The sequence below is a fragment of the Natator depressus genome, chromosome 14, assembly GCF_965152275.1.
Source record: "Natator depressus isolate rNatDep1 chromosome 14, rNatDep2.hap1, whole genome shotgun sequence".
Taxonomy (NCBI): Eukaryota; Metazoa; Chordata; order Testudines; family Cheloniidae; genus Natator; species Natator depressus.
The window spans coordinates 39,978,553-40,004,708 of record NC_134247.1 but is presented as its reverse complement, the minus strand read 5'-3'; the positions used below and the strand labels follow the sequence as shown (position 1 = coordinate 40,004,708).

The following is a 26,156-nucleotide window of genomic DNA, read 5'->3' as shown; positions in this document are numbered from 1 at the left end:
TGTGAAGATAAATATTTTGGATTTCTTGAAATTCCACAGTTGAAATACAAATGATGTTATTGAGAAAAGTTAAACTTCAATACAGATTTGAGGGAAGAATAAAAAAATAAATGTAAATAATTCCATTTCTAAAAATATGTTTAGATGCCTGTTTCTGAAAGACTGTTGAAATGTAAATTGAAATATTCTTGTATTTACACCTTGTTACAATAATATTTTCTAAATTAGAATCATCTTTTTTCTTTCGTATTTTACATTGAGATTTCACAGGGGTAGAAAATTCTGGCAGGAGTGAATGACCCCATCCCCCACCATCTGCTACCCCTGGGGCAGGGGACGGGGCAAGGTGAGGGCTGGGGGTTGCCAGGTGTCCGGTTTTCGACTGGACCCTCCAGTGGAAAAGGGAAACTGGCAGCGTCCGGTCAGCACAAAAACTCCAGTAGCTGCAGTAACCGGCCCCCACCACAGGGGGGCGGGAGGAGCAGCAGCGCTGGGGGGGCCGGTCTGTGCCGCGGGGTCACTGTCAGGGACCGAGATTCCCCCCGGCCGGAGCCGGGACCGGGCAGATGATCAGGGGAGCCGCGTTTTCACCCCCAGCGCTGTAACCAGGACTGAAATAAGGGCGGAGCGGCCCGGAGAAGGTGTCAGTGAACGTGAAGAGATGGGACCTGTCAGTCACATTGTAAAACGAGACCTCGCCCGCCTCGTAGTCCAGGAAAATCCCCACCCGGCCGGGCCGGACGCTCACGGGGAGGGGGGTCCAGGGGGAGGTGAGGGCCTCGTATCCCCCATACCACAGCCGCACGACCCAGAATCCATCCTCAGGTGAGAGTGTGACCTGCCCCTTCCTGCTCACAGATTCCCGACAAACCCCCAGATCCCATCTCGTCTTGTCTCTCACCTCCACCTCCCAGTAACGCCTCCCGCCCGCGAACCCCTCAGCGCCCAGGACAATGGAATATTTATCAAATCTCTCAGGCTTGTCGGGCAGATCCTGGCGTGTGTCTCCGCGTCTCACACATTTCCGATCCTCAGACAGGACGAGGTAGGGATGAGCCGTGTCTGGATCCAGAGTCACGTCCACTGGGGAGAGAGTCACAGAGTCAGGGCCGGGGGCAGGGGCTGGTCACTGGGATCGAAGGGAAATTAACCTGCGTCCCCGTTAATCGCTGGCGGGCAGGGGGGGGGTTGTTGCCTGAGGGGAGTCAGGGCCCCTCTGCCTGTGAGGAGACAATGGGGGAAAGGGCAGGAGGAGCGGGGGAGGGGTGGGAAGGTGTCACTGGGGGCAGGGGAGGGGACGGGCTGATGCTGGGGGAGGAAAGGGGAGGGGCAGGTGACAGGAGTAGAAGGGGGAGGGGTAGAGGGGTGGGGCAGGCACAAGGGCAATGTGGGTACAAGGGAAGGGGCGGGTACCATGAGAACAGAGGGTGGTGAAGGCCACGATCCCGGGGGCTGCAGGGGGTGGGAGGGAGGGGTGGGCTCCATGGGAGAAGAAGCGGATGGACCCCAGGGAGCTGCAGGGGGCAAGGGAAGGGGCAGGGGAAATCAAGGGGAGGGTGAGCTGCCAGGGGGTGAGATGATGAGGAGTGGGGAGGTGGAACCATGGGGGGTAGTGAATGGGCAGGCACTGGTGCTGGGGGGCAGAATGGGGGGTGAGGGAGCAGGTGAGCAGAAGAGGGGCAGATAGAGGGGTATGGAGAAGGGCAGGACCTAAGGGGGAAGAGGGGTGTGAAGGGAGATGTGGGCACCAGTGGGGCAGAGGGAGGATGAAGGGAGGGGTGGTACCCAGAGATTAGGCGAGGGTGAGGGGAGGGGTGGGGCACTGCTGACATGAGGGGAAGGGCAGAGACCAGGGGCTAAAAGGGGAGGCGAGGAAAGGGACTTGCACCAGGTGGGCAGAGGGGGCAAACGTAATGGCAGGCTCCAGGGAGGGAGATGGGGCAAGGGTAGAGCTGGGACTTGGCACAGAGGAGGAGCTGGCACCAGGGGACTAGGGGGTGGTGAGGGGTTCAGGTGTCATGGAGCCAGAGAGTGAGGGGAGGGGCAGAGGTGAGACATAAAGAGAAGGTGGCATGGGTGATGGTGGCAGAGGGTGGTGAGGGGGTAGGCACCAGGGAGGAAGGGGACAAGGGGAGGGTCAGGTGTTGGGGGGCCAGGGGGAAGGAGGGAAGGGGTCAGCACCAGAAGTGTGTGGGGGGTAAGGGAAAGGGTAGGTGCCAGGGGGATTGAGGGGGTTGAGCAGAAAAGCAGACACAGGGAGGGCAGAGGAGGGGAGGGACAAGCACCAGAGGACAGAGAGGGGTGAGGAGAGAGGCAGGGGCAGGTGGGTAGAGGAAGGTGTTAGGAGGCGGTTATGGGGAAAGGCAAGTGCCAGGGGGTCAGAGTGGGGCAAGAGGAAGGGTGGGCACATGGGGGTGAGGGAAGGAGTGCGTGCCAGGGGTCAGAGAGGGTGAGGAGACAGGCAGGTGCCAGGAGGGCTGAGGGGACTAAGAAGGGCAGAAGCCAGGACAGCAGAAGAGGGTGAGGGGTGGGACGGCCATCAGGGGGCAGAGGGGGTGAGGGAGAGGAAGACCCCAGGAAATCTCTTTTCCTTTGGAGTCATGTGTGGTTGGTTTCTCGCTAAGAGCTGGTTGGTGCTGACCCCACACACACTGGCGGTGCAGCCCTGCCCCAGGGGGAGCAGCTGGGACTCCCCATGCTGGCGGGCCCCACCGGCCCCACCTTTCAGCCAGGCAAACCCCACAGCCAGCCCCTCCCCTCTCCTGGCCCAGCCCGTCCGCCATGGGGCAGTGGTCTGGGTTGGGCTCACTGGGGTGGCAGTGCAGTGGAGGATTCTGGGGGGGTGTAAATGCGTACTAATAGGTTGTTGCTAATGAGGCCAAGGCAGTGGGGAGGGGAGGGGGCATTTTCCCACTTACTGACCCCTCCATCTGGGGGAAGCTGCACCAGGCGCCAGGCCCAGTTCACATCCGCACAGCAAGTCTGCTCAGGGGGTTTGCACCGGTGCAAGGAAACCCCGGCAGACATGGCCTGAGACAGTGGTGTGCCAGGGGCCGTAACCTCTTCCGTCACTGGGGTTATGGATCAATAATTACAGGGTGACTGGAGCAGGGGGGCTGGACTCTGGGTCTCCCAGGTCGGGGCCCGACACACTGGGCTGCAGGGTCAGTCTCGCTCCCATGCTCTGGCCCAGTGCCCAGGTCAGTGTTTAGACACAGGGGGACGTCATCAGACCCCCAGAGCCCAGCAGCTCAAGCCCTCATGGCGTCCCACAGGGGGATGGAACCGGGGGCTCCCTGCTGAGGGCCCAGCCACTGGGCTAAAGGCTAGAAGGGAAGTGGCGGCACCTTTCTGTTGATTGAAACTCGTCAGCAAACTCAACATGCATTCGCGAATAGTTTCTGTCGACCCGAAATATAATTTTGCAGCAAATAAACTATTTGTCCAAAACATTTCACCCAGCTTCACTGTAAACCTGTCTGAGCAACTTAGGAGCCCAAATCCCAGTGACTTGCAGTGAGTGACTCTCAACATCCCCAGAAAAGCAAAGTTATGGGCAGGTCAGACTCAGGACATCAGCTGTGAAACACTCCAGAGCTGCTATTTAATTTGCCCTGGGTAAAAAAATTCCCCCTGAGCCCCTGATCTCGCCCCCAAAATCAGGCTGAAAATGGAGACCCCCACAAATCAGCCTGAACTCTGCCCAGAGCGATTGTCCCATGGACGATGCTAGCGGCACAGACCCTCTGCAGCTGCACCTGGGCGTCTCCCAGAGTAGATAATGGTCACAGAGATCATCCCAGAGCCCCAGGGGCTCCAGTGTCTCCATCTAACGACTGCGCCAGCCACCCCCCTCGCTCTCATTAACCAGCCCTGGATCAGACGCGCTGGGAACTTTCAGACCCAGACTCTGGACACACTCTGGGTTCATGTAAACAGCCCGCGGCAGCGAGTCTCCGAACGGGGTGGACAGATTCAGGCTTGTGGGGCTCCCTCTTTGGCACTAAAATTAGCCACGTAGACGTTCAGGCTCAGGCTGGAGCTCAGGCTCTGAAGCCCAATGTGGAGCCACGTCTGCCCCTCACAGCGCAAGCGGGGAGATTGTCTGTGTCCACATCCCCTTCACCCCATTTCTGGGACAGGGTACAGCAGCCCCAGGGCTCCTCCCTTCACCCCCAGGGCAGGGGAGCGAGAGCCCTTGGCCTCCTGGGCAGTGGGGCCTCCCAGCACCGATTCCTGGGTCAATGAGAAACTGTCTCCACCTGGAGAGCTCTGTGCACCCGGCAAATACACAGATGTGCCCGTAGATCAGGATCCGGGATGGTACTCTCCCCAGGAGTGATGGAAGCTCCCGAAAAGTAGAGGGGCCACCGGTTCCTGAACCATGGGCCCGCCTGCCCGTGTGGGTCCTTCTCCTGGAGCTCCTGCCCCCGCACCACCCCTTCTCCCCGAACCCCTGCCCTCACACAGCCCCTTCTCCCCGAGCCACGGCCCTCACACTGCCTCTCCTCAAGACCCCGCCCCTGCACTGTCCCTTCTCCCCAAGACTCCACCCCCACACAGCCTCTTCCCCCCCAACACCCTGCCCCCATGGTCGCGCCTCTCTGTCCCCTCCCGCCCCCCATCACTCACCTTTACAGCTGGTAAAAAGTGGGAGACCCGGCCCTCCTATCAGTAAAAGTGATGGGGCCATGGTCTCCTGGCCCCTCTCTTCCAGTGCCATTTATTCCCGCCCCCCAACCCCGGGAGGAGAGGGGGCCTTGGGACAGCGTCAGTGAGTTCAGTGCTGGGGGTACGAGTGGGGTTTACACCCCTCCTGCTGGAGCTCTGTGTGTCGAGGGTACGAGGGTGTCACAGCGGCCATGTGAGCCCCGCACTGTCCTGCCAACGTGGCTCAGCCCTGACACCTGCTGGAGCCTCTCCCTGGGGAGGAACCGTCCCTGCGGCCCCTTCAGGCCTTGGCCTCCCTGAGGAAGTAGCCGGTGAGGATGCCGTTAACGAGAATTACGACATGAGCTCCTGTTCACTGGGAGCTGGACTCTGAGCCTGGGCTGAGATCGGTGACTGGGGAGTGAAAGGCCCCAGCTGCCCTCACTGCCCCCCTGAGCCAGCCCAGCACCCCCAGCCATTCAGAGCGATAACAGCGATGCTCACACCTGGTGACACCCCTGGTGCCCGCCGCGGGTACGGTGAGGGCCTGTCCAAGGAGCAATGGGTGCAAGCTGCAGCAAGGGAGACTGAGGCTGGAGATGAGGAAACACTTTCTAAGTCTCAGGGCAGTGAAGCTCTGGACCTGGTCCAAGGGAGGCTGCGGGATCCCCGTCACTGGAGGTTTGTAAGAACAGATTGGACAAACCCCTGCCAGAGATGGTCTAGGCCCTGCCCCAGCACCAGGGGCTGGGCTAGGTGACCTCTCCAGGTCCCTTCCAGCCCTGCATTGCCACGAGTCTAGGTTACAGCTGTTCCTGGGGCGTGGTGTGTGGCACGTGGCAAAGTTAACACTGTTAGTGACTATAGCAGCTCAGCGTCCCTGCCAGGGGCCTGGGCTGGCATGTGGCTGCCTGTACCCAGCTCAGCAGGGTGTTACTGGGCCGTGTGGACAGGACCTAGGGTTGGCACCTGTCCACAGGGTTGCCAGGCCTCCGTCCTTCACCACAAACCCCTCATGCCCAGCTCCATCCCAGAGCCCGCACACCTCCCCCACTCTGAACCCCTCGGCCCCAGCTCGGAGCCCCTTCCTGCAACCCAAACCCCTCATCCCCAGCCCCACCCCAGAGCCTGCACCCCCAGCTGGAGTCCTCACCACCCCTACACCCAACCCCCTGCCCCAGCCCAGAGCCCTCTCCCACACCCTCAACCCCTCATTTCTGGCCCCACCTGGAGCCCACACCCCCAGCACAGAGCCCATACCCCCCCCGCACCCCAATCCCCTGCCCCATCCTGGAGCCCTCTTCTGTACCCCAAACCCCTCATCCCTGGCGCCACCCCAGAGTCCGCACCGCCAGCCGGAGCCCTCATCCCCCTCCTACACCCCAAACCCCTGCCCCAGCCAGGTGAAAGTGAGTGAGGGTGGGGGAGAGTGAGCGAGGGCGGGGCTTCAGAGAGGGGGAAGGGCAGAGCCTCAGGGCAGGGGTGGGGCAGGGGTGTTCGGTTTTGTGAGATTAGAAAGTTGGCACCCGACCTGTCCAGGTTTTCCCAGGATTGTCCCTTTGTCCATGTCACTCTCCTGGGAAATCTGTGAGTCTGCCCAGGACGTGACAAGTCCCAGGTGTGTCAGTGGCTGCAGTGGGGGAGCTGTGGGGTGACCGTGCCTACGCAAAGGGAGCTCTGGGTCCAGAGTGCCTGGGAGCTGCAGAGACGGGGCAGCTTGGAGCAGTGAGTGAGATCGGGAGCTCAGGGCCAGCAGGGCCCAGTCACCCCTGTGCAGGTACCGGCTGCGGGGGTCACTGCCGGGGGCAGCGGGGTAGATCTGGCGCCATGTCCTGCTTGGTGAGGTTGGTACTTGGGGCAGTCCAGGAGCAGGAGCCTGTGGTGGCTGGTGCCCTCTCCCGGGATTCGGATGGGGAGACGGTGCCCGGGTGAGGGGACAGGTGATGTCCATGAAGCAGGCAGATTTCCTGTTTTGTTGGACCTCAGAGGTGGCAACCCGAACAGGACCCCCAGCGGTGTTTGTGTAACTGCCCTGGATGCCCCCCTCCCTCCCAGCTCTGTGTGGTAGGATACCCCGGAGTGCATGGACCCCTGGGCCAGTGGTGCTGCAATGTGTGTGCATGGCCCCTGGGCTCTCTGATCCCTGCTGGAGCGGCCCCGACTCCCCCAGCAGGCACCAGGGCACACACAGCGTCAGGCAGGAGGCTGGGAGCAAACACTCACACAGCTCAGCCCCGGCTGTGAGGCAGAAAAGCTGCCACGTGGGCACAATTGGTTGTAACTGGGTCAGGGGAGTGTCACAAGCTGGTTATAAAAACCTGTCTGCCCTGGCAGTGCGCACAGGGCCTTCCTCCCCCCAAATCCAGGGGGACACTGAACAGCTCCTGTCTGGTCCTGTTACGCTAGAAGGAAATTGTGTCTAAAGCTCGGTCTGAGCATGGTGATGCTGCTGCTGGGAGGAGAGAGCTGAGCAGTTCACTGCAAATGATGGGCAGATAAGAATGTTCATCCTGCAGAGCCCAGGTACCACCCTGGAAAGGTGACACCAGGGAGCAGTATTCCCTCACCAATCAGCCCTTTCCCAAAGGGGGCATGTCCCTGCTCTGCAATAAACCTGGGGTGTTGCCTGCCCCTTTCCGTCTGCCCCCAGTGACATTGCTTTCTCTAGCCTATTGAATGTGCTAGGAAAATGCTCTGTGCAGGGAAAGGAGCAGAGAGCTCCCAGGGGCAGGTGGGTCTCACCATGGATAAAATATCAGCGCTATGTACAGTACCTGCGTAGAGCTGGGCGCTTCTCCATCCTGCAACCAAACACAGAGAGAGGGGTGAGAACTCCCCTGATCACCGACACGCTGAACAGGAGACAATGTGAGACAAGGGTGATACTGCGGGGAATGGAACTTACTGAGCTCAGCCTGGAGTTTGTCTAAAAATAAAACAAAGAGAAATGAGTCAATACCACATAAAGTGACCAGATGTCCCGATTTTATAGGGACAGTCCCGATATTTGGGGCTTTGTCTTATACAGGTGCCTATTAGCCCCCCATCCCCTATCCCGATTTCTCACACTTGCTGTCTGGTCACCCTAATATCACATTATGTTGCAGAAGAGAAGTGAGTCAAAAAGACTTTAAAGCAGGGAAGTTAAAATCCTTAGACTCAGCCTGGAGGCTACGTCAGCAACCAGAGCCTGGCACTTCCTGAGCAGCAAAGGAATTAGCAAGGGGAGAAATATTGTAACCCCACCCAGCCAGGCGCAAGAGGTTGTTAGAGCCAAACAGGGACCCCTCAGCAAGTGGAAAATATTAACCCTGTGAAGCCAGTAGAAAGGAGCATACAGTACATCGGGTGAAGTGCATGATGGGAATTAGGAGGCTAAAATGGAATTAGGAGAGTGAACGCCCAGTGATATAAAACAAATACCAGGGAATTATTTCAGTCCATCAGAATCAGGAAGCCTGTGAAAGAAGCGATGGGTTCCCTGGATCCACAGGGGGGAAGGAGCAATTGGGAAGGGTAGGGACAATGCTGAGAGACTGACTGGTTTCTTTGCATCAGTTTTCACTACAGAGAGTGTTGGGGAGAGACGTGCCCTGGAGCTGCTCTGTTCATGAAATGAATGTCAGGGATTGAGGTGTGAAGACGAGATATTGGAACAACTGATAAATTAAAGAGCCAGCAGCCACCAAGAGCAGCGTAGATCCCTGCCAGGTGGCAAACACCCAAGAGTTCTGAAATGACGTCAGAGCGATATGGCTGAGCTGCAAACAATAATATGCATCTCTCATTAAAATCAGCTACTATTCTGGAGATTCAGAGGGTTGGGAATGTTGTACCCAGCTTTAAAAATTTGGCAGGCATAGTTTTGAGAATTACAGCCCAGTGAGCCTCACCTCAGTGCCTATGTAACGGGACTCTTACTAACACTCAGTGGGGGTTTTTGGGTGGCTAGCTCCCTGGTACTAAAAGAAAGGGGAAGGGTCGATGGGAAATCAGGACCATGAGACTGACAGTCCCCAGGAACAATGGGGAGAGGCCAATGCTCCAGATCAGCCTGGTTGACAGGGTGGGCAGGCTAATCAGGGAGTCAGGAGGCCTGGGTGGGTCCCGTCCTCCATGTGAGCTGGAATTGCCTGGGTCAGGCAGAGTGGGGCCCAACTAAGGAGAAAGCAGGGTCCCAAGCTGAGCTGGGGAGCAGAGCTGGGCCAGATCCAGAGGGGCCAGAAAAGCAGCCGAGGCAGCAGGTCAGCGCTGGGAGTAGAGTCACAGAAGCAGCCTGCTGAGCAGACCTGTCCTGGGAGCAGAGCTGCAGCAACCAGAGCCAGGGGGGCCAGAGAAGCAGCCCAGGGAGCTGGAGGCTGGGCAGCAGCAGCAGCGCTGAGGCAGAGTGGTGGGGCTGGGGCTGGAGCTGAGGCAGAGTGGTGGGGCTGGGGCTGGGGCTGGAGCCGTCCGGAGCCGGGTGTGATGAGCAGCTGGAGAGGGTGAGGGGGACCCTGGGCAGCGGGCCCAGTGCAGGTAGACACCCCCAGCCAAGACGCCTTGCAGGCCAGACTTGGAGGGTGATCGTAACCCCTATGGGGCGGGAGCAATCCTGGGAAGAAGGGTCCTGCCACCTAGAGCCTAAGAGTGTGTGGCCACCACCAGAGCAAGTGTCTGACCCGCAGCATCCCTGCAACACAGCCAGGGCCTGAGAAGGGGCCTGGGACTTGTGAGGAACAGACTGAACTTCCCTGACATTCCAGAGATGCTGATTGTGATGTCCCTGTGCCCCAGAGCGGGGTGACATGTTTTCCTTTCACCTTCCCATTGTTTCCTTATTTTTTTAAATTGATGGCTGTTTCATAAATTGTATTTGCTTTGAACTGTATGTCAGGATCAGTGGGTCAGGGAAGTAACCAGTGCAGAGAGAGCACCCCGGAATGGGGACACCTGAGCCCCTGCCCTAAGTGACCACGCCAAGGTTGGGGGTTGAGCCCCTCAGGAATCCTGGGCCCAGCCTTGCTGGGGTTACAAGGACTCTGCCACTCAGGAGAGTGGAAGGGGAGCCCTCTAGGTCAGGCAGGCCTCTGGGTAAAGGGAGTGGGAGTGAGGACTCAAATCCTTTCACGAGCCCACTTCACCGGGGTAGTGTATAAGTCAGAAAAGTTCCCCACAGTAGGGGGACCATTTCCCTGCTTACACCAAATAAACTAGCTGAAACAATAATTAAAACAGAATTCTAAATCAGCTATATGAGAATGATAGCAAAAAGTCCAACTAGCACAGCTGGAAAAGAAAACTGTGGGTTTGTCTACACTTAAACCCCTACAGCAGTGCAGCTGCACCACGGCTGCTGTGGGGCTTCAGCAGAGACACTACCTACAGTGAGGGGAGGGATTCTCCCATCGTCATAGGTCATCCACCTCCCCCAAAGTCAGTAGCTAGGTTGATTCTTCTGTTGACCTAGCACTGTCTATACCAGGGGTTAGCTTGGTGGATTCACACTCCTGAAAAACGTAGATATACCAATATAAATTCCTAGAGCAGACTAGGCTTGTGTCTCACTAATCTATTAAATGTCACTGAGTCTGTCAGTACGTTGTGGCACAAAGGAGAACCTAATGGCATAACTGATGTGGACTTTCAAAAAGTCTTTGAAAAAGTTCCTCACAAAAGGTTATGAAGGAAACTAAGGCTGTCTACACTACCACTTATGTCTGCAAAACTTATGTCACTCAGAGGTGTGAATATTCCACCCCCTGAACAACATAAATTACACTGGCATAAGTGTTCCAAAGCTACCACCGCCCGCTGGAGGGGAATCATTACGCCAATGGGAGAACTCTCTCCCGTCGGCATAGAGTGACTACACTAGAGATCTTACAGTGACACAGCTGCATCAGTACAGCTGTGGTGTTATAAGCTCTGTAGTGCAGACAGAGCCTAAGTCATCATGGGGTGAGAGGTAAAGTATTGTCCTGGATTAGGAACAACAGAAAACAAAGAGCAGGAATAAATGGTCAATTTTCATATGGAAAAAGGTTAGCAGTGGGGTGCCTCACAGTCAGGTATTAGGACTGGTGTTTAGTCTATTTCAGTGGTTCTCAAACTGTGGGTCAAGACCTCAAAGTGGGTTGCGACCCTTTTTTAATGGGGTCACCATGGCTGGCTTAAACTTGCTGGGGCCTGGGGCCGAAGCCTGAGCCCCACCAGCGAGGGCTTCAGCTCTGGGCACTGGGGCTCGGATTACAGGCCCCTGTCTGGGACGGAAGCCCTTGGGCTTCAACTTTGGCCCTGGCCCTCTCACCTGGCTCGGGCGGGCTCAGGCTTTGGTCCCCCCTCCTGGGGTCATGTAGTAATTGTTATTGTTATTAGAAGGGTGTTGCAGTGCAATGAAGTTTGAGAACCCCTGGTCTATTTATCAGTTACTTGGAACAAAGGATAAGCCCTAAAATGGCAAAATTTGCAGATGACAAACTATTACTTAGGTTACCAAAGAAGTCTGAGTTATTTCAGAGGGACCAAGCTTGGATAACATGATGGCTGATGAATTTCAGTGTTGATCAGTGGAAGGTTACGCACATTACAAGGATAATTAGACCTATGCATGCAGGTTATTGGCTTTAAAATACTCAGGAAAAAGACCTGGGCATCACTGTGGACACCTCTGTGAAGAACTCTGCTCAGTGTGCAGTGGTATTTAAAGAATGAAGTGTCAGGATGCACAAAGAACAGGACAGAAAATCATACTTATATACATCCTTATCTGTACTGATCACCCTATTTCAGAAAGAATATTACAGAGAGGAGCAATAATAATGATTAGCCCTGAAGGCAAAGCCATATAAAAACGTGTTTGAAAGAGATGGGACATTTTAGTTTAGATAAGAAACGGTGAGTGAGAGAGAAATTAGGTTCTCAGACCTACCTTCGCTCCTAATACAGTAACTCCCCACTTCAGGTTGTCCTGGTTAACATTGGTAGGTTGCTGATCAATTAGGGAACATGCTCATGCTCATTTAAAGTTGTACAATGCTCCCTTCTAACGTCTGGCAGCCACCTGCTTTGTCCACTGCTTGCAGGAAGAGCAGCCCATTGCAGCTAGCTGGTGGGGGCTTGTAACCAGGGTGGACCGGCAGCCCCCCTATCAGCTCCCCTAAGTTCCCTGTGCAGCTCTCCCCACTGCCATGTGCTGCTCCTGCCCTCTGCCTTGGAGCTGCTCCCAGAGACTCCTGCTTGCTGTGCAGGGGGGGAAGGTGGGGGCTAATGTCAGGGTGTCCCCCTCCCCCCTGCAGCTTGCTTATGCCTTCTCCATATAGAGCGCGGGGGGGGGGGGGGGGGGGAGAGAGAGAGCGAGCTTGGGGCAGCAGCTGCTGTGTCAACTTCCTGATCCACTTAAAAAGACAATGCACTTAAGAGTGGATCAGCATACTTAAAGGGGCAGTGTGCATCTCTCTCTCCCACACACAAGGTGTGTGTCTGTCTCTGTCTGCTATGCTGCCTCCCCTCCCTCGTGTTCTTGCTGCCTTGTGTGAGAGGCGACATTAACAGCAATGTGTTAACCCTTGAGGGCTCAGCCCAGTGCTAGTTCATCATTTAGCAGTAAGGCATTCCCTGGGAAATATCCCACCCTCTTCCACCCTCTAACTGCACCACCTCAACCAAGCTTCACAATCATCATAGCTGTGAACAGTGTTAAATTGTTTGTTTAAAAAGTATACTGTGTGTATATCTATATAATATACAGTTTTTTGTCTGGTGAAAAAAATTTCCCTGGAACCTAACCCCCCCTATTTACATTAATTCTTATGGGGAAATTGGATTCGCTTAACATCATTTCGCTTAAAGTCACATTTTTCAGGAACATAACTATAATGTTAGCAAGGAGTTACTGTACAAGAACAAGAGGATACTCAACTAAATTGAAAGGTAGCAAATTTCAAACTATAAGAGGAAATATTATTGTTTACATGATGCATAATTAGCCTATGAACCTCCTCCCCACAAGATAGCATTGAGGACAAGAGTTTTAACAGAAAAAAAAATGAAAAAACATTTATATGGCTAATGAGAACACGCAGTTTTACACTGAGTAGAGTTAAAACAGACAAGCAAAGAAAAACCCCAAATGGACAAAGGATTCAGAAAGGCCCAGGCACTGACAGAGAAATGCAAATATGCAGAGTTGTGATAATTTTCAAAGACACAAGCATTCTGGAAGGGAGAGAAACCCCCTCCTGCTTCAGGGCACAAGCCAAACACTGATGGGGGTCAGGAGGGATTTGAGGGAACTCTCCATGGGAGCAGATTAGTCGATCATTGGGGTGGCGGTACTGGGTGGGAGGGGGGTGGAGCCCGCAGCCAATAGCACAGAAGAGCAAATGGGCAGAGTGACACCGTAGCGAGCAGCACGATGACATCATCAGCCACCATGTTCCTGGCCACCTTCTGCCTGGCAGGTCACACCCGGGGTGTTAACGACTACAGCCAGCTCACAGCATGGACACAGTGCTGGCTACACAGAGGGCAGAGTGAGCCAAACCCGATCCCTCCCCTGGCTGTGTGGGAGCAATAAACCCCTGGGAGCTCAGGGAGTGGGGTTTGGGTCTGTTCATTCTGTGTCCTGAGTGTGAGGGACGAGGGGCAGAGCTTCTCTGCACAGGGCACAAACGAAACTGACTTATAGTTCATAGTGAGAGCTCTCAATACCTGCCCCAGGGGTCTATGAAACTTCTTTCAGATTCCCCCTCCCCTCCCATTGCAATGAATGAAGGGACCTCACCTTTCTCTGCAAGATGCGCCGCTGGAAGTGAAGAACAGGAGAGGTGGGTTAAAAGGTAGAAGATTTATCTGTAAGTATTGCAAACTCATAGGAGTCATTATTCTACTGGTAGAAAGCAGAACACACACAGGGGTGCTCTGCCTCTAGCCACCCCATTGGCCCCAGACACCGACCTTTCTTGCTCTCCAGTTCAGATTGCAGCCTCTCTAGAGAGAGAAAAGGGTAAAAGGTGAGATTTCATTCCATCATGTTTATGGTGAAGTTCCTATTATTGTTTAATGCAGCTCAGCTCTGGGGGCAGATTAGTCGATCATTGGGGTGACGGGACCGGGTGGGAGGGGGGTGGAGCCCGCAGCCAATAGCACAGGAGAGCAAATGGGCAGAGTGACACCATAGCGAGCAGCACTATGACATTATCAGCCACCATGTGCTTGGCCACCTTCTGCCTGGCAGGTCACACCCGGGGTGTTAACCACTACAGCCAGCTCACAGCATGGGCACAGTGCTGGCTACACAGAGGGCAGAGTGAGCCAAACCCGCTCCCTCCCCTGGCTGTGTGGGAGCAATAAACCCCTGGGAGCTCAGGGAGTGGGCTTTGGGTCTGTTCATTCTGTGTCCTGAGTGTGAGGGACGAGGGGCAGAGTTTCTCTGTGCACTGCACAAACCAAACTGACTTTCTGTTCACAGTGAGAGCTCTCCATACCTGCCCCAGGGGTCTGTGAAACTTGTTGTAAATTCTGAGATTCCCTCTACCCTCCCATTGCAATGAACAAAGGGACCTCACCTTTCTCTGCACGATGCACCGCTGGAAGTGAACAACAGGAGAGGTGGGTTACAAGGTAGAAGATTTATCTGTAAGTATTGCAAACTCATAGTGGACATTTTTCCACTGGTAGAAAGCAGAACACACACAGGGGTGCTCTGCCTCTAGCTATTCCCACTGCCAGCATTACACTGGGGACACAAGGCCTCGTGCAGGTAAAATGCTGAGTAAATGGCTCTCCCCTTTCCCTGTTGGCTGAGGCCCCACACTGAACTCGATGGTGTTTCTATCTGTCTGGAACAGGATAACTTTTGATAACCACGTCCCACGCAGTGTTTCAGGGCATGTTCTAGCTATCAATGGGCAGAACCCTCCGGATTTTGGTGAAAACTGGAGAACTGTAAAAACCTGATTTCCATGAAAATCCCCGTTTGATCCCTCAGGATACAGGGTGAGGCAGTGAGCTGAGGGTTAGGGTTCAAGGTGAGGGTGAGGTTAGAGTTAGGGTTAGCAGGTCTTCACAGCGCTCCACTCCCCACCCCCCCCCGCCCAGCTGCACTTCTTGCCTCCTCTTCTCCTCACCCCCATATTCCAGCCAGGCCCCGCACTCCAGTCACCCCCCCCACCCCAGCTGCACTTCTTGCCTCCTCTTCTCCTCACCCCCATATTCCAGCCAGGTCCCTCCCATCTCCACTCTGGTCAGAACTCTGTTGATTTGGATGAAAATCAGAAAAGCCTGATTTTATTGGAAATCAGTTTTTCCAGTTTTCTGCTTTTCACAACAATCAATAGGGTTATGGGCAGAGTTGATGGGGAGGGATGCATTTGAAGGTGGCGGGCGGGTATGAGGGACCCCATGTGAGGGATTCTGTTAAACACTGGACATGTCAAACAGTCCCCAACAATGATCCTGGCCTGGACAGTCTAGGGCTACTCAGGGCCTGGGCTCAGGCTGCTGTGTCGGTAACTTCCATGGGGTTTTAGGACAATTGGCCCCTTCCCCTTCAGAGCCCGTCTGGGTCAGCGCGAGCAGCCCTGAGTTCACTGCTTGGGCTCTGGTGACAATTCGGAGACATTCCCCATCACCCAATCAAACACTAGCACGTTATTTGTCATTGTTCCATCCCTCGTGTGTTTTGTACTTTCTACATCACACACGTGTACCCCCTCCCACCCCATCGGAATCGTCTCTGTGCAAATACCTTCCCACCACAACCCCTGCTGAAATGGGGGGTTCTGCTCATTTCCCACCCGTCTCCCCATTGCTCTGCAGTGTCCCCACTTCAGGCATAGCTGCAGCCTGAGCCATCACTTCCCTTGGGCCTCCAGGCACAGCCAGGTCCCCAGGGACAATGGAGGGAATCCCCGTCCTGTGACGATCTTTACAATGAAGCTTTGTCTACACTGGCAACTGAATGACAAAGCCCGTGTTGTTCAGAGTTGTTAAAAACACACACGCAAAAGACAAAAGTTTTGCCAGCGAAAAGCATCGGCGTGAGCAGCTCTTTGTCTACCACCAGAGCTACTTCTTTTTGTTGGGGTGGAAGATTGTATCGGCGGCAGGGCTCTCGCCCTCCGACAAACAGCGGCTACACTGCGCGCCTCTCAGTGGCACGGCTGTAGTGGCACGGGTGTGGCGCTAAAAGATGCGTAGTGCAGACAAAGCCGAAGTCGCAGCCTCCCTTTGGCTTCATTCCAAACATCTCGTCTGTCCGGTAATATCCACTTTACTGATCCGCCACATTTTCGGGAAACATTCTCATATAATCTTTATGCCACCCCATTGGCCCCAGACACTGACCTTTCTTGCTCTCCAGTTCAGATCGCAGCCTCTCTAAGGGGGAGAAAAGAGGGAGAGGTGAGATTTCATTCCGTCATGTTTATGGTGAAGTTCCTATTATTGTTTAATGCAGCTCAGCTCTGGGGGCAGATTAGTCGATCATTGGGGTGACGGGACCGGGTGGGAGGGGGGTGGAGCCCGCAGCCAATAGCACAGGAGAGCAAATGGGCAGAGTGACACCATAGCGAGCAGCACCATGACATTATCAGCCACCATGTGCTTGGCCACCTTCTGCCTGGCAGGTCACACCCGGGGTGTTAACCACTACAGCCAGCTCACAGCATGGGCACAGTGCTGGCTACACAGAGGGCAGAGTGAGCCAAACCCGCTCCCTCCCCTGGCTGTGTGGGAGCAATAAACCCCTGGGAGCTCAGGGAGTGGGCTTTGGGTCTGTTCATTCTGTGTCCTGAGTGTGAGGGACGAGGGGCAGAGTTTCTCTGTGCACTGCACAAACCAAACTGACTTTCTGTTCACAGTGAGAGCTCTCCATACCTGCCCCAGGGGTCTGTGAAACTTGTTGTAAATTCTGAGATTCCCTCTACCCTCCCATTGCAATGAACAAAGGGACCTCACCTTTCTCTGCACGATGCACCGCTGGAAGTGAACAACAGGAGAGGTGGGTTACAAGGTAGAAGATTTATCTGTAAGTATTGCAAACTCATAGTGGACATTTTTCCACTGGTAGAAAGCAGAACACACACAGGGGTGCTCTGCCTCTAGCTATTCCCACTGCCAGCATTATACTGGGGACACAAGGCCTCGTGCAGGTAAAATGCTGAGTAAATGGCTCTCCCCTTTCCCTGTTGGCTGAGGCCCCACACTGAACTCGATGGTGTTTCTATCTGTCTGGAACAGGATAACTTTTGATAACCACGTCCCACGCAGTGTTTCAGGGCATGTTCTAGCTATCAATGGGCAGAACCCTCCGGATTTTGGTGAAAACTGGAGAACTGTAAAAACCTGATTTCCATGAAAATCCCCGTTTGATCCCTCAGGATACAGGGTGAGGCAGTGAGCTGAGGGTTAGGGTTCAAGGTGAGGGTGAGGTTAGAGTTAGGGTTAGCAGGTCTTCACAGCGCTCCACTCCCCACCCCCCCCCCGCCCAGCTGCACTTCTTGCCTCCTCTTCTCCTCACCCCCATATTCCAGCCAGGCCCCGCACTCCAGTCACCCCCCCCACCCCAGCTGCACTTCTTGCCTCCTCTTCTCCTCACCCCCATATTCCAGCCAGGTCCCTCCCATCTCCACTCTGGTCAGAACTCTGTTGATTTGGATGAAAATCAGAAAAGCCTGATTTTATTGGAAATCAGTTTTTCCAGTTTTCTGCTTTTCACAACAATCAATAGGGTTATGGGCAGAGTTGATGGGGAGGGAGGCATTTGAAGATGGCGGGTGGGTATGAGGGACCCCATGTGAGGGATTCTGTTAAACACTGGACATGTCAAACAGTCCCCAACAATGATCCTGGCCTGGACAGTCTAGGGCTACTCAGGGCCTGGGCTCAGGCTGCTGTGTCGGTAACTTCCATGGGGTTTTAGGACAATTGGCCCCTTCCCCTTCAGAGCCCGTCTGGGTCAGTGCGAGCAGCCCTGAGTTCACTGCTTGGGCTCTGGTGACAATTCGGAGACATTCCCCATCACCCAATCAAACACTAGCACGTTATTTGTCATTGTTCCATCCCTCGTGTGTTTTGTACTTTCTACATCACACACGTGTACCCCCTCCCACCCCATCGGAATCGTCTCTGTGCAAATACCTTCCCACCACAACCCCTGCTGAAATGGGGGGTTCTGCTCATTTCCCACCCGTCTCCCCATTGCTCTGCAGTGTCCCCACTTCAGGCATAGCTGCAGCCTGAGCCATCACTTCCCTTGGGCCTCCAGGCACAGCCAGGTCCCCAGGGACAATGGAGGGAATCCCCGTCCTGTGACGATCTTTACAATGAAGCTTTGTCTACACTGGCAACTGAATGACAAAGCCCGTGTTGTTCAGAGTTGTTAAAAACACACACGCAAAAGACAAAAGTTTTGCCAGCGAAAAGCATCGGCGTGAGCAGCACTTTGTCTACCACCAGAGCTACTTCTTTTTGTTGGAAGTGGAAGATTGTATCGGCGGCAGGGCTCTCGCCCTCCGACAAACAGCGGCTACACTGCGCGCCTCTCAGTGGCACGGCTGTAGTGGCACGGGTGTGGCGCTAAAAGGTGCGTAGTGCAGACAAAGCCGAAGTCGCAGCCTCCCTTTGGCTTCATTCCAAACATCTCGTCTGTCCGGTAATATCCACTTTACTGATCCGCCACATTTTCGGGAAACATTCTCATATAATCTTTATGCCACCCCATTGGCCCCAGACACCGACCTTTCTTGCTCTCCAGTTCAGATTGCAGCCTCTCTAGAGAGAGAAAAGGGTAAAAGGTGAGATTTCATTCCATCATGTTTATGGTGAAGTTCCTATTATTGTTTAATGCAGCTCAGCTCTGGGGGCAGATTAGTCGATCATTGGGGTGACGGGACCGGGTGGGAGGGGGGTGGAGCCCGCAGCCAATAGCACAGGAGAGCAAATGGGCAGAGTGACACCATAGCGAGCAGCACCATGACATTATCAGCCACCATGTGCTTGGCCACCTTCTGCCTGGCAGGTCACACCCGGGGTGTTAACCACTACAGCCAGCTCACAGCATGGGCACAGTGCTGGCTACACAGAGGGCAGAGTGAGCCAAACCCGCTCCCTCCCCTGGCTGTGTGGGAGCAATAAACCCCTGGGAGCTCAGGGAGTGGGCTTTGGGTTTGTTCATTCTGTGTTCTGAGTGTGAGGGATGAGGGGCAGAGTTTCTCTGTGCACTGCACAAACCAAACTGACTTTCTGTTCACAGTGAGAGCTCTCCATACCTGCCCCAGGGGTCTGTGAAACTTGTTGTAAATTCTGAGATTCCCTCTACCCTCCCATTGCAATGAACAAAGGGACCTCACCTTTCTCTGCACGATGCACCGCTGGAAGTGAACAACAGGAGAGGTGGGTTACAAGGTAGAAGATTTATCTGTAAGTATTGCAAACTCATAGTGGACATTTTTCCACTGGTAGAAAGCAGAACACACACAGGGGTGCTCTGCCTCTAGCTATTCCCACTGCCAGCATTATACTGGGGACACAAGGCCTCGTGCAGGTAAAATGCTGAGTAAATGGCTCTCCCCTTTCCCTGTTGGCTGAGGCCCCACACTGAACTCGATGGTGTTTCTATCTGTCTGGAACAGGATAACTTTTGATAACCACGTCCCACGCAGTGTTTCAGGGCATGTTCTAGCTATCAATGGGCAGAACCCTCCGGATTTTGGTGAAAACTGGAGAACTGTAAAAACCTGATTTCCATGAAAATCCCCGTTTGATCCCTCAGGATACAGGGTGAGGCAGTGAGCTGAGGGTTAGGGTTCAAGGTGAGGGTGAGGTTAGAGTTAGGGTTAGCAGGTCTTCACAGCGCTCCACTCCCCACCCCCCCCCCGCCCAGCTGCACTTCTTGCCTCCTCTTCTCCTCACCCCCATATTCCAGCCAGGCCCCGCACTCCAGTCACCCCCCCCACCCCAGCTGCACTTCTTGCCTCCTCTTCTCCTCACCCCCATATTCCAGCCAGGTCCCTCCCATCTCCACTCTGGTCAGAACTCTGTTGATTTGGATGAAAATCAGAAAAGCCTGATTTTATTGGAAATCAGTTTTTCCAGTTTTCTGCTTTTCACAACAATCAATAGGGTTATGGGCAGAGTTGATGGGGAGGGATGCATTTGAAGGTGGCGGGTGGGTATGAGGGACCCCATGTTGTCATAAATAGAAAGGGAAGGGTAAACCCCTTTAAAATCCCTCCTGGCCAGAGGAAATCTCCTCTCACCTGTAAAGGGTTAAGAAGCTAAAGGTAACCTCGCTGGCACCTGACCAAAATGACCAATGAGGAGACAAGATACTTTCAAAAGCTGGGAGGAGGGAGAGAAACAAAGGGTTTGTGTTTCTGTCTACATTTTGTCTTTGCCGGAGATAGACCAGGAATGAAGCCTTAGAACTTTTAGTAAGTAATCTAGCTAGGTATGTGTTAGATTATGATTTCTTTAAATGGCTGAGAAAAGAATTGTGCTGAATAGAATAACTATTTCTGTCTGTGTATCTTTTTTGTAACTTAAGGTTTTTGCCTAGAGGGGTTCTCTATGTTTTGAATCTAATTACCCTGTAAGGTATTTACCATCCTGATTTTACAGGGGGGATTTCTTGTTTCTAATTACTTCTATTTTTATTAAAAGTCTTCTTGTAAGAAAACTGAATGCTTTTTCATTGTTCTCAGATCCAGGGGTTTGGGTCTGTGGTCACCTATGCAAATTGGTGAGGCTTTTTATCCAACATTTCCCAGGAAAGGGAGGGTGCAAGTGTTGGGAGGATTGTTCATTGTTCTTAAGATCCAAGGGTCTGGATCTGTAGTCACCTCGGCAAATTGGTGAGGCTTTTTACCAAACCTTGTCCAGGAAGTAGGGTGCAAGGTTTTTGGGAAGTATTTTGGGGGGGGAAAGACGTGTCCAAACAGCTCTTCCCCAGTAACCAGTATTTGTTTGGTGGTGGTAGCGGCCAATCCAAGGACAAAAGGGTGGAATATTTTGTACCTTGGGGAAGTTTTGACCTAAGCTGGTAAAGATAAGCTTAGGAGGTTTTTCATGCAGGTCCCCACATCTGTACCCTAGAGTTCAGAGTGGGGGAGGAACCTTGACATGGTGGCATAGTGGTGGGATTAACCTGAAATCATTTTGAGATCCAGTTGAGATTTTTTTGAACTAGAAATACAGATTTTAAAAAAAAAGGAAGTCCAGAAGCTGCTGAAACTGAAAGCAGCTTGTTTTTCTCTGCTTTGTGGCCAAGCAGAGACAAAAGGGGATTATCTTTGTGAATTGCAGGTTTTCTTTGCCTGGAGGCAGGGTACTTAACTCCTGCAGGGAAATTCACAGTCTTCCAACCCAGAGGTTTTTGTTTCCCTAAAAGTAAATAGAAGGAGGGGTGTTCTACCCATTTGCCTGGAGACAAAAGTGGCAGGGGTTTTTTTTTGGATTTTGATTTTTTACAAGGAGCACAAGTTTAAAAAGGAAACTTGTTTTTTCTTTGGGCTGGGTAAACAGGTTTCAAAGTAGTTGGAAGTTTTTGCTTTGATTTGGGCCCAGAGCAGAGACAAGGGAATTGTCTTTTTCTGTAGGCTGACAATCACTATCAGAGAATAGGTATTCTATTCCAGCACAGCAAAATTTTACAGCCAAGTTTTGTTTGTTTATTTCTAAGCCTCGGGTGTAAAGTTAGTTAAAAACAGAGAGGTTAGGATGACAGAATCCACAGCACAACAAAAGATGGAATTAGCCAGATTTCAGGCTGAGGAAAAACAAAAGGAACATGAAAGACAGATAGAACTCATGCAGCTGGAAAAGGAGGTACAGGAGGCTGCCCACAGGAGGGAAATGGAGGCAAGGAAGCATGTGGAGGAGGAGAAGGAAAAAGAGAGGAAGCATGTGGAGGAGGAGAAGGAAAAAGAGAGGAAGCATGTGGAGGAGGAGAAGGAAAAAGAGAGGAAGCATGCACTGGAGATGGAGAAGGTAAAGGCTCAGCAGAATATACCAACAAACCCTAGCAATCCTTCTCCAGGTACCACTCCCCATCCCAGAAAGTTCCCCACCTACAAGGCAGGTGATGATACTGAGGCCTTCTTAGAAAACTTCGAAAGGGCCTGCCTTGGGTACAACATCTCTACTGACCAATACATGGTAGAGCTGAGGCCGCAGCTCAGTGGACCCTTAGCTGAGGTGGCAGCTGAAATGCCTAAAGAACACATGAACAAGTATGAACTGTTTAAATCCAAGGCTAGAGTCAGAATGGGGATAACACCCGAGCAGTCTCGTCGGAGGTTCAGAGCCCTAAGGTGGAAACCAGACGTGTCATTTACCCGACATGCCTACCACATTGTGAAACATTGGGATGCCTGGATATCCGGAGCAAGTGTTGAATCTCCAGTAAATTTGCCCTTCCTAATGCAAATGGAACAATTCTTAGAGGGTGTTCCTGAGGAAATAGAAAGATACATCCTAGATGGGAAGCCCAAAACTGTAATCGAGGCAGGAGAGATTGGAGCCAGATGGGTGGAGGTGGCAGAGAAGAAGAAAACTGGTCGCAGTTGGAGCGGAGACCAGAAGGGACAACCCCAGACCACACCCTATTACCGGGGGCCGCCCAAAGCCCCACCTACCTCCCAAAGAACCCTCCAGACCCCTTATCGTCCCACCACCCCGTTCTCCAGCAACCCTCCTCGCCCCAGTGACCCGTCAGCTGGACGATGTTTTAAATGTAACGAGCTGGGGCATGTAAAGGCCAACTGCCCCAAGAACCCCAACAGATTACAGTTCATTGCACCGGAATCGCACCAGAGGTCCACAGGCCCAGATACCTCCCAGATACCCTTGGAGCGGAGGGAAACTGTGAGTGTGGGCGGGAAGAAGGTCACCGCGTGGAGGGACACCGGAGCACAAGTGTCAGCTATCCATGCTTCCTTAGTGGACCTCAATTTAATCAACCCAGAGATCCAAGTGACGATTCAACCCTTCAAGTCCAACTCTTTCGATTTGCCTACAGCCAAGTTGCCTGTCCAGTACAAGGGCTGGTCAGGAATGTGGACTTTTGCAGTCTATGATGATTATCCCATCCCCATGCTGTTGGGGGAAGACTTGGCCAATCATGTGAAGCAGGCCAAGAGGGTGGGAACGGTCACCCGCAGCCAGGCTAAACAAGCCGTGAGGCCTAGCTCTGTTCCGGAAACTTCTATCAGGACCCGGTCAAAGGTGATGGACCCGGACCCCAGGCCAATGTCTGCAACAGCAGTAGTGGATCCAGTCCCAGAGACCCAGACGGAACCAGTCCCAGAACCGGAACCAGCTGAACAACCAACACCAGACCCATTGTCAGCACTGAATCCAGTACTTGCAACCTCAACACCAGAGGGCCCCACCGACCCTGAACTGGCAGCAGCCGATAACCCGACACAAGAGGCTCAGCCGGAGCCTGAACCCCAACATAGTGCACCAGCGGAGAGCGGTTCACAGTCAACAGAAACAGCTCCATCCCCTATATCGCTTCCAGAGGGACCAAGCCTAGGTCCACAATCCAATGAGGAACTGATGTCTCCAGCATCAAGGGAACAGTTCCAGACCGAACAGGAAGCAGATGAAAGCCTCCAGAGAGCTTGGACGGCGGCACGGAGCAACCCACCGCCTCTCAGCTCTTCTAATCGATCCAGAGAATTAAAGGTTTGTCAGTTTACAGCCCAGGGAGGAGACGACGCTGAGTGGCCTGAAGGTGTCTACTACGAAGGGAAATGTGCTGGTGGTGTGGAAGAGGTGAACCTCTCCATGACCCTTGGGCGTATGCAGCGACAGCAGATCCAGGAGCTGTGCACTAGCTACGCGCCAACGTTCTCAGCCACCCCAGGACTGACTGAACGGGCATACCACTCCATTGACACAGGTAATGCTCGCCCAATTAGAGTCCAACCTTACCGAGTGTCTCCTCAAGCTAAAACTGCTATAGAACGGGAGATCCAGGATATGTTACAGTTGGGTGTAATCCACCCCTCTGAAAGTGCATGGGCATCTCCAGTGGTTCTAGTTCCCAAACCAGATGGGGAGATACGTTTTTGCGTGGACTACTGTAAGCTAAATGCTGTAACTCGCCCAGACAACTATCCAATGCCACGCACAGATGAACTATTAGAGAAACTGGGACGGGCCCAGTTCATCTCTACCTTGGACTTAACCAAGGGGTACTGGCAGGTACCGCTAGATGAATCTGCCAAGGAAAGGTCAGCCTTCACCACACATCTCGGGCTGTATGAATTTAATGTACTCCCTTTCGGGCTGCGAAATGCACCCGCCACCTTCCAAAGACTTGTAGATGGTCTCCTAGCGGGATTAGGAGAATATGCAGTCGCCTACCTTGACGATGTGGCCATATTTTCGGATTCCTGGGCAGACCACCTGGAACATCTACAAAAAGTCCTTGAGCGCATAAGGGAGGCAGGACTAACTGTTAAGGCTAAGAAGTGTCAAATAGGCCTAAACAGAGTGACTTACCTTGGACACCAGGTGGGTCAAGGAACTATCAGCCCCCTACAGGCCAAAGTGGATGCTATCCAAAAGTGGCCTGTCCCAAAGTCAAAGAAACAGGTTCAATCCTTTTTAGGCTTGGCCGGTTATTACAGACGATTTGTACCGCACTACAGCCAAATCGCCGCCCCACTGACAGACCTAACCAAAAAGAAACAGCCAAATGCTGTGCAGTGGACCGAAAAGTGTCAGAAGGCCTTTAACAAGCTTAAAGCGACACTCATGTCTGACCCTGTACTAAGGGCCCCAGACTTTGACAAACCGTTCCTAGTAACCACAGATGCGTCCGAGCGTGGTGTGGGAGCAGTTTTAATGCAGAAAGGACCTGATCAAGAATTCCACCCTGTAGTGTTTCTCAGCAAAAAACTGTCTGAGAGGGAAAGCAACTGGTCAATCACTGAAAAAGAATGTTACGCCATTGTCTACGCTCTGGAAAAGCTACGCCCATATGTTTGGGGACGGCGTTTCCACCTGCAAACCGACCATGCTGCACTGAAGTGGCTTCACACCGTCAAAGAAACTAACAAAAAACTTCTTCGGTGGAGTTTAGCTCTCCAAGATTTTGATTTCGACATCCAACACATCTCAGGAGCTTCTAACAAAGTGGCTGATGCACTCTCACGTGAAAGTTTCCCAGAATCAACTGGTTAAAATCGTCCTTGAGATGTGGAAAATATTGTTAGTCTTTATGTACTTGGTAGTATATTTAGAGATGCATGTGTCTTATTAACTCTGTTTTCCTAGAGCTCCAGGAAGAAATCCCAGCCAGTGTTTCACCCTAGCTGAGATTTGGGGGGCGTGTCATAAATAGAAAGGGAAGGGTAAACCCCTTTAAAATCCCTCCTGGCCAGAGGAAATCTCCTCTCACCTGTAAAGGGTTAAGAAGCTAAAGGTAACCTCGCTGGCACCTGACCAAAATGACCAATGAGGAGACAAGATACTTTCAAAAGCTGGGAGGAGGGAGAGAAACAAAGGGTTTGTGTTTCTGTCTACATTTTGTCTTTGCCGGAGATAGACCAGGAATGAAGCCTTAGAACTTTTAGTAAGTAATCTAGCTAGGTATGTGTTAGATTATGATTTCTTTAAATGGCTGAGAAAAGAATTGTGCTGAATAGAATAACTATTTCTGTCTGTGTATCTTTTTTGTAACTTAAGGTTTTTGCCTAGAGGGGTTCTCTATGTTTTGAATCTAATTACCCTGTAAGGTATTTACCATCCTGATTTTACAGGGGGGATTTCTTGTTTCTAATTACTTCTATTTTTATTAAAAGTCTTCTTGTAAGAAAACTGAATGCTTTTTCATTGTTCTCAGATCCAGGGGTTTGGGTCTGTGGTCACCTATGCAAATTGGTGAGGCTTTTTATCCAACATTTCCCAGGAAAGGGAGGGTGCAAGTGTTGGGAGGATTGTTCATTGTTCTTAAGATCCAAGGGTCTGGATCTGTAGTCACCTCGGCAAATTGGTGAGGCTTTTTACCAAACCTTGTCCAGGAAGTAGGGTGCAAGGTTTTTGGGAAGTATTTTGGGGGGGGAAAGACGTGTCCAAACAGCTCTTCCCCAGTAACCAGTATTTGTTTGGTGGTGGTAGCGGCCAATCCAAGGACAAAAGGGTGGAATATTTTGTACCTTGGGGAAGTTTTGACCTAAGCTGGTAAAGATAAGCTTAGGAGGTTTTTCATGCAGGTCCCCACATCTGTACCCTAGAGTTCAGAGTGGGGGAGGAACCTTGACATTCCAGTTTTCTGCTTTTCACAACAATCAATAGGGTTATGGGCAGAGTTGATGGGGAGGGATGCATTTGAAGGTGGCGGGTGGGTATGAGGGACCCCATGTGAGGGATTCTGTTAAACACTGGACATGTCAAACAGTCCCCAACAATGATCCTGGCCTGGACAGTCTAGGGCTACTCAGGGCCTGGGCTCAGGCTGCTGTGTCGGTAACTTCCATGGGGTTTTAGGACAATTGGCCCCTTCCCCTTCAGAG

The 26,156-nt window shown here is 52.8% G+C and overlaps 2 protein-coding genes across 3 annotated transcripts in view; both read right to left on the bottom strand.

Annotated features, from left to right (window-relative positions):
- LOC141998456 (butyrophilin subfamily 1 member A1-like) overlaps positions 1-26,156 on the bottom strand; it is a 321,911-nt gene that overhangs the window by 229,584 nt on the left and 66,171 nt on the right. The window lies entirely within an intron of this gene.
- The window catches only part of LOC141998499 (E3 ubiquitin-protein ligase TRIM39-like), a 38,120-nt gene continuing 12,171 nt past the window's right edge, over positions 208-26,156 (bottom strand). Inside the window, exons 1-4 of one of the 2 annotated variants that reach the window (XR_012641843.1) lie at positions 11,558-11,894; positions 7,556-7,576; positions 7,425-7,451; positions 1,012-1,083 (exon numbers count right to left, since the gene is read on the bottom strand). Coding sequence is in view for 1 of the 2 variants with exons in the window: in XM_074971364.1 (XP_074827465.1) it covers positions 524-1,083; positions 7,425-7,451; positions 7,556-7,576 (608 nt within the window). In the remaining variant the exon portion in view is untranslated. Of the gene's footprint in view, positions 1,084-7,424; positions 7,452-7,555; positions 7,577-11,557; positions 11,895-26,156 lie in introns of those variants that run through there. The other variant, XM_074971364.1, reaches the window with a different exon arrangement.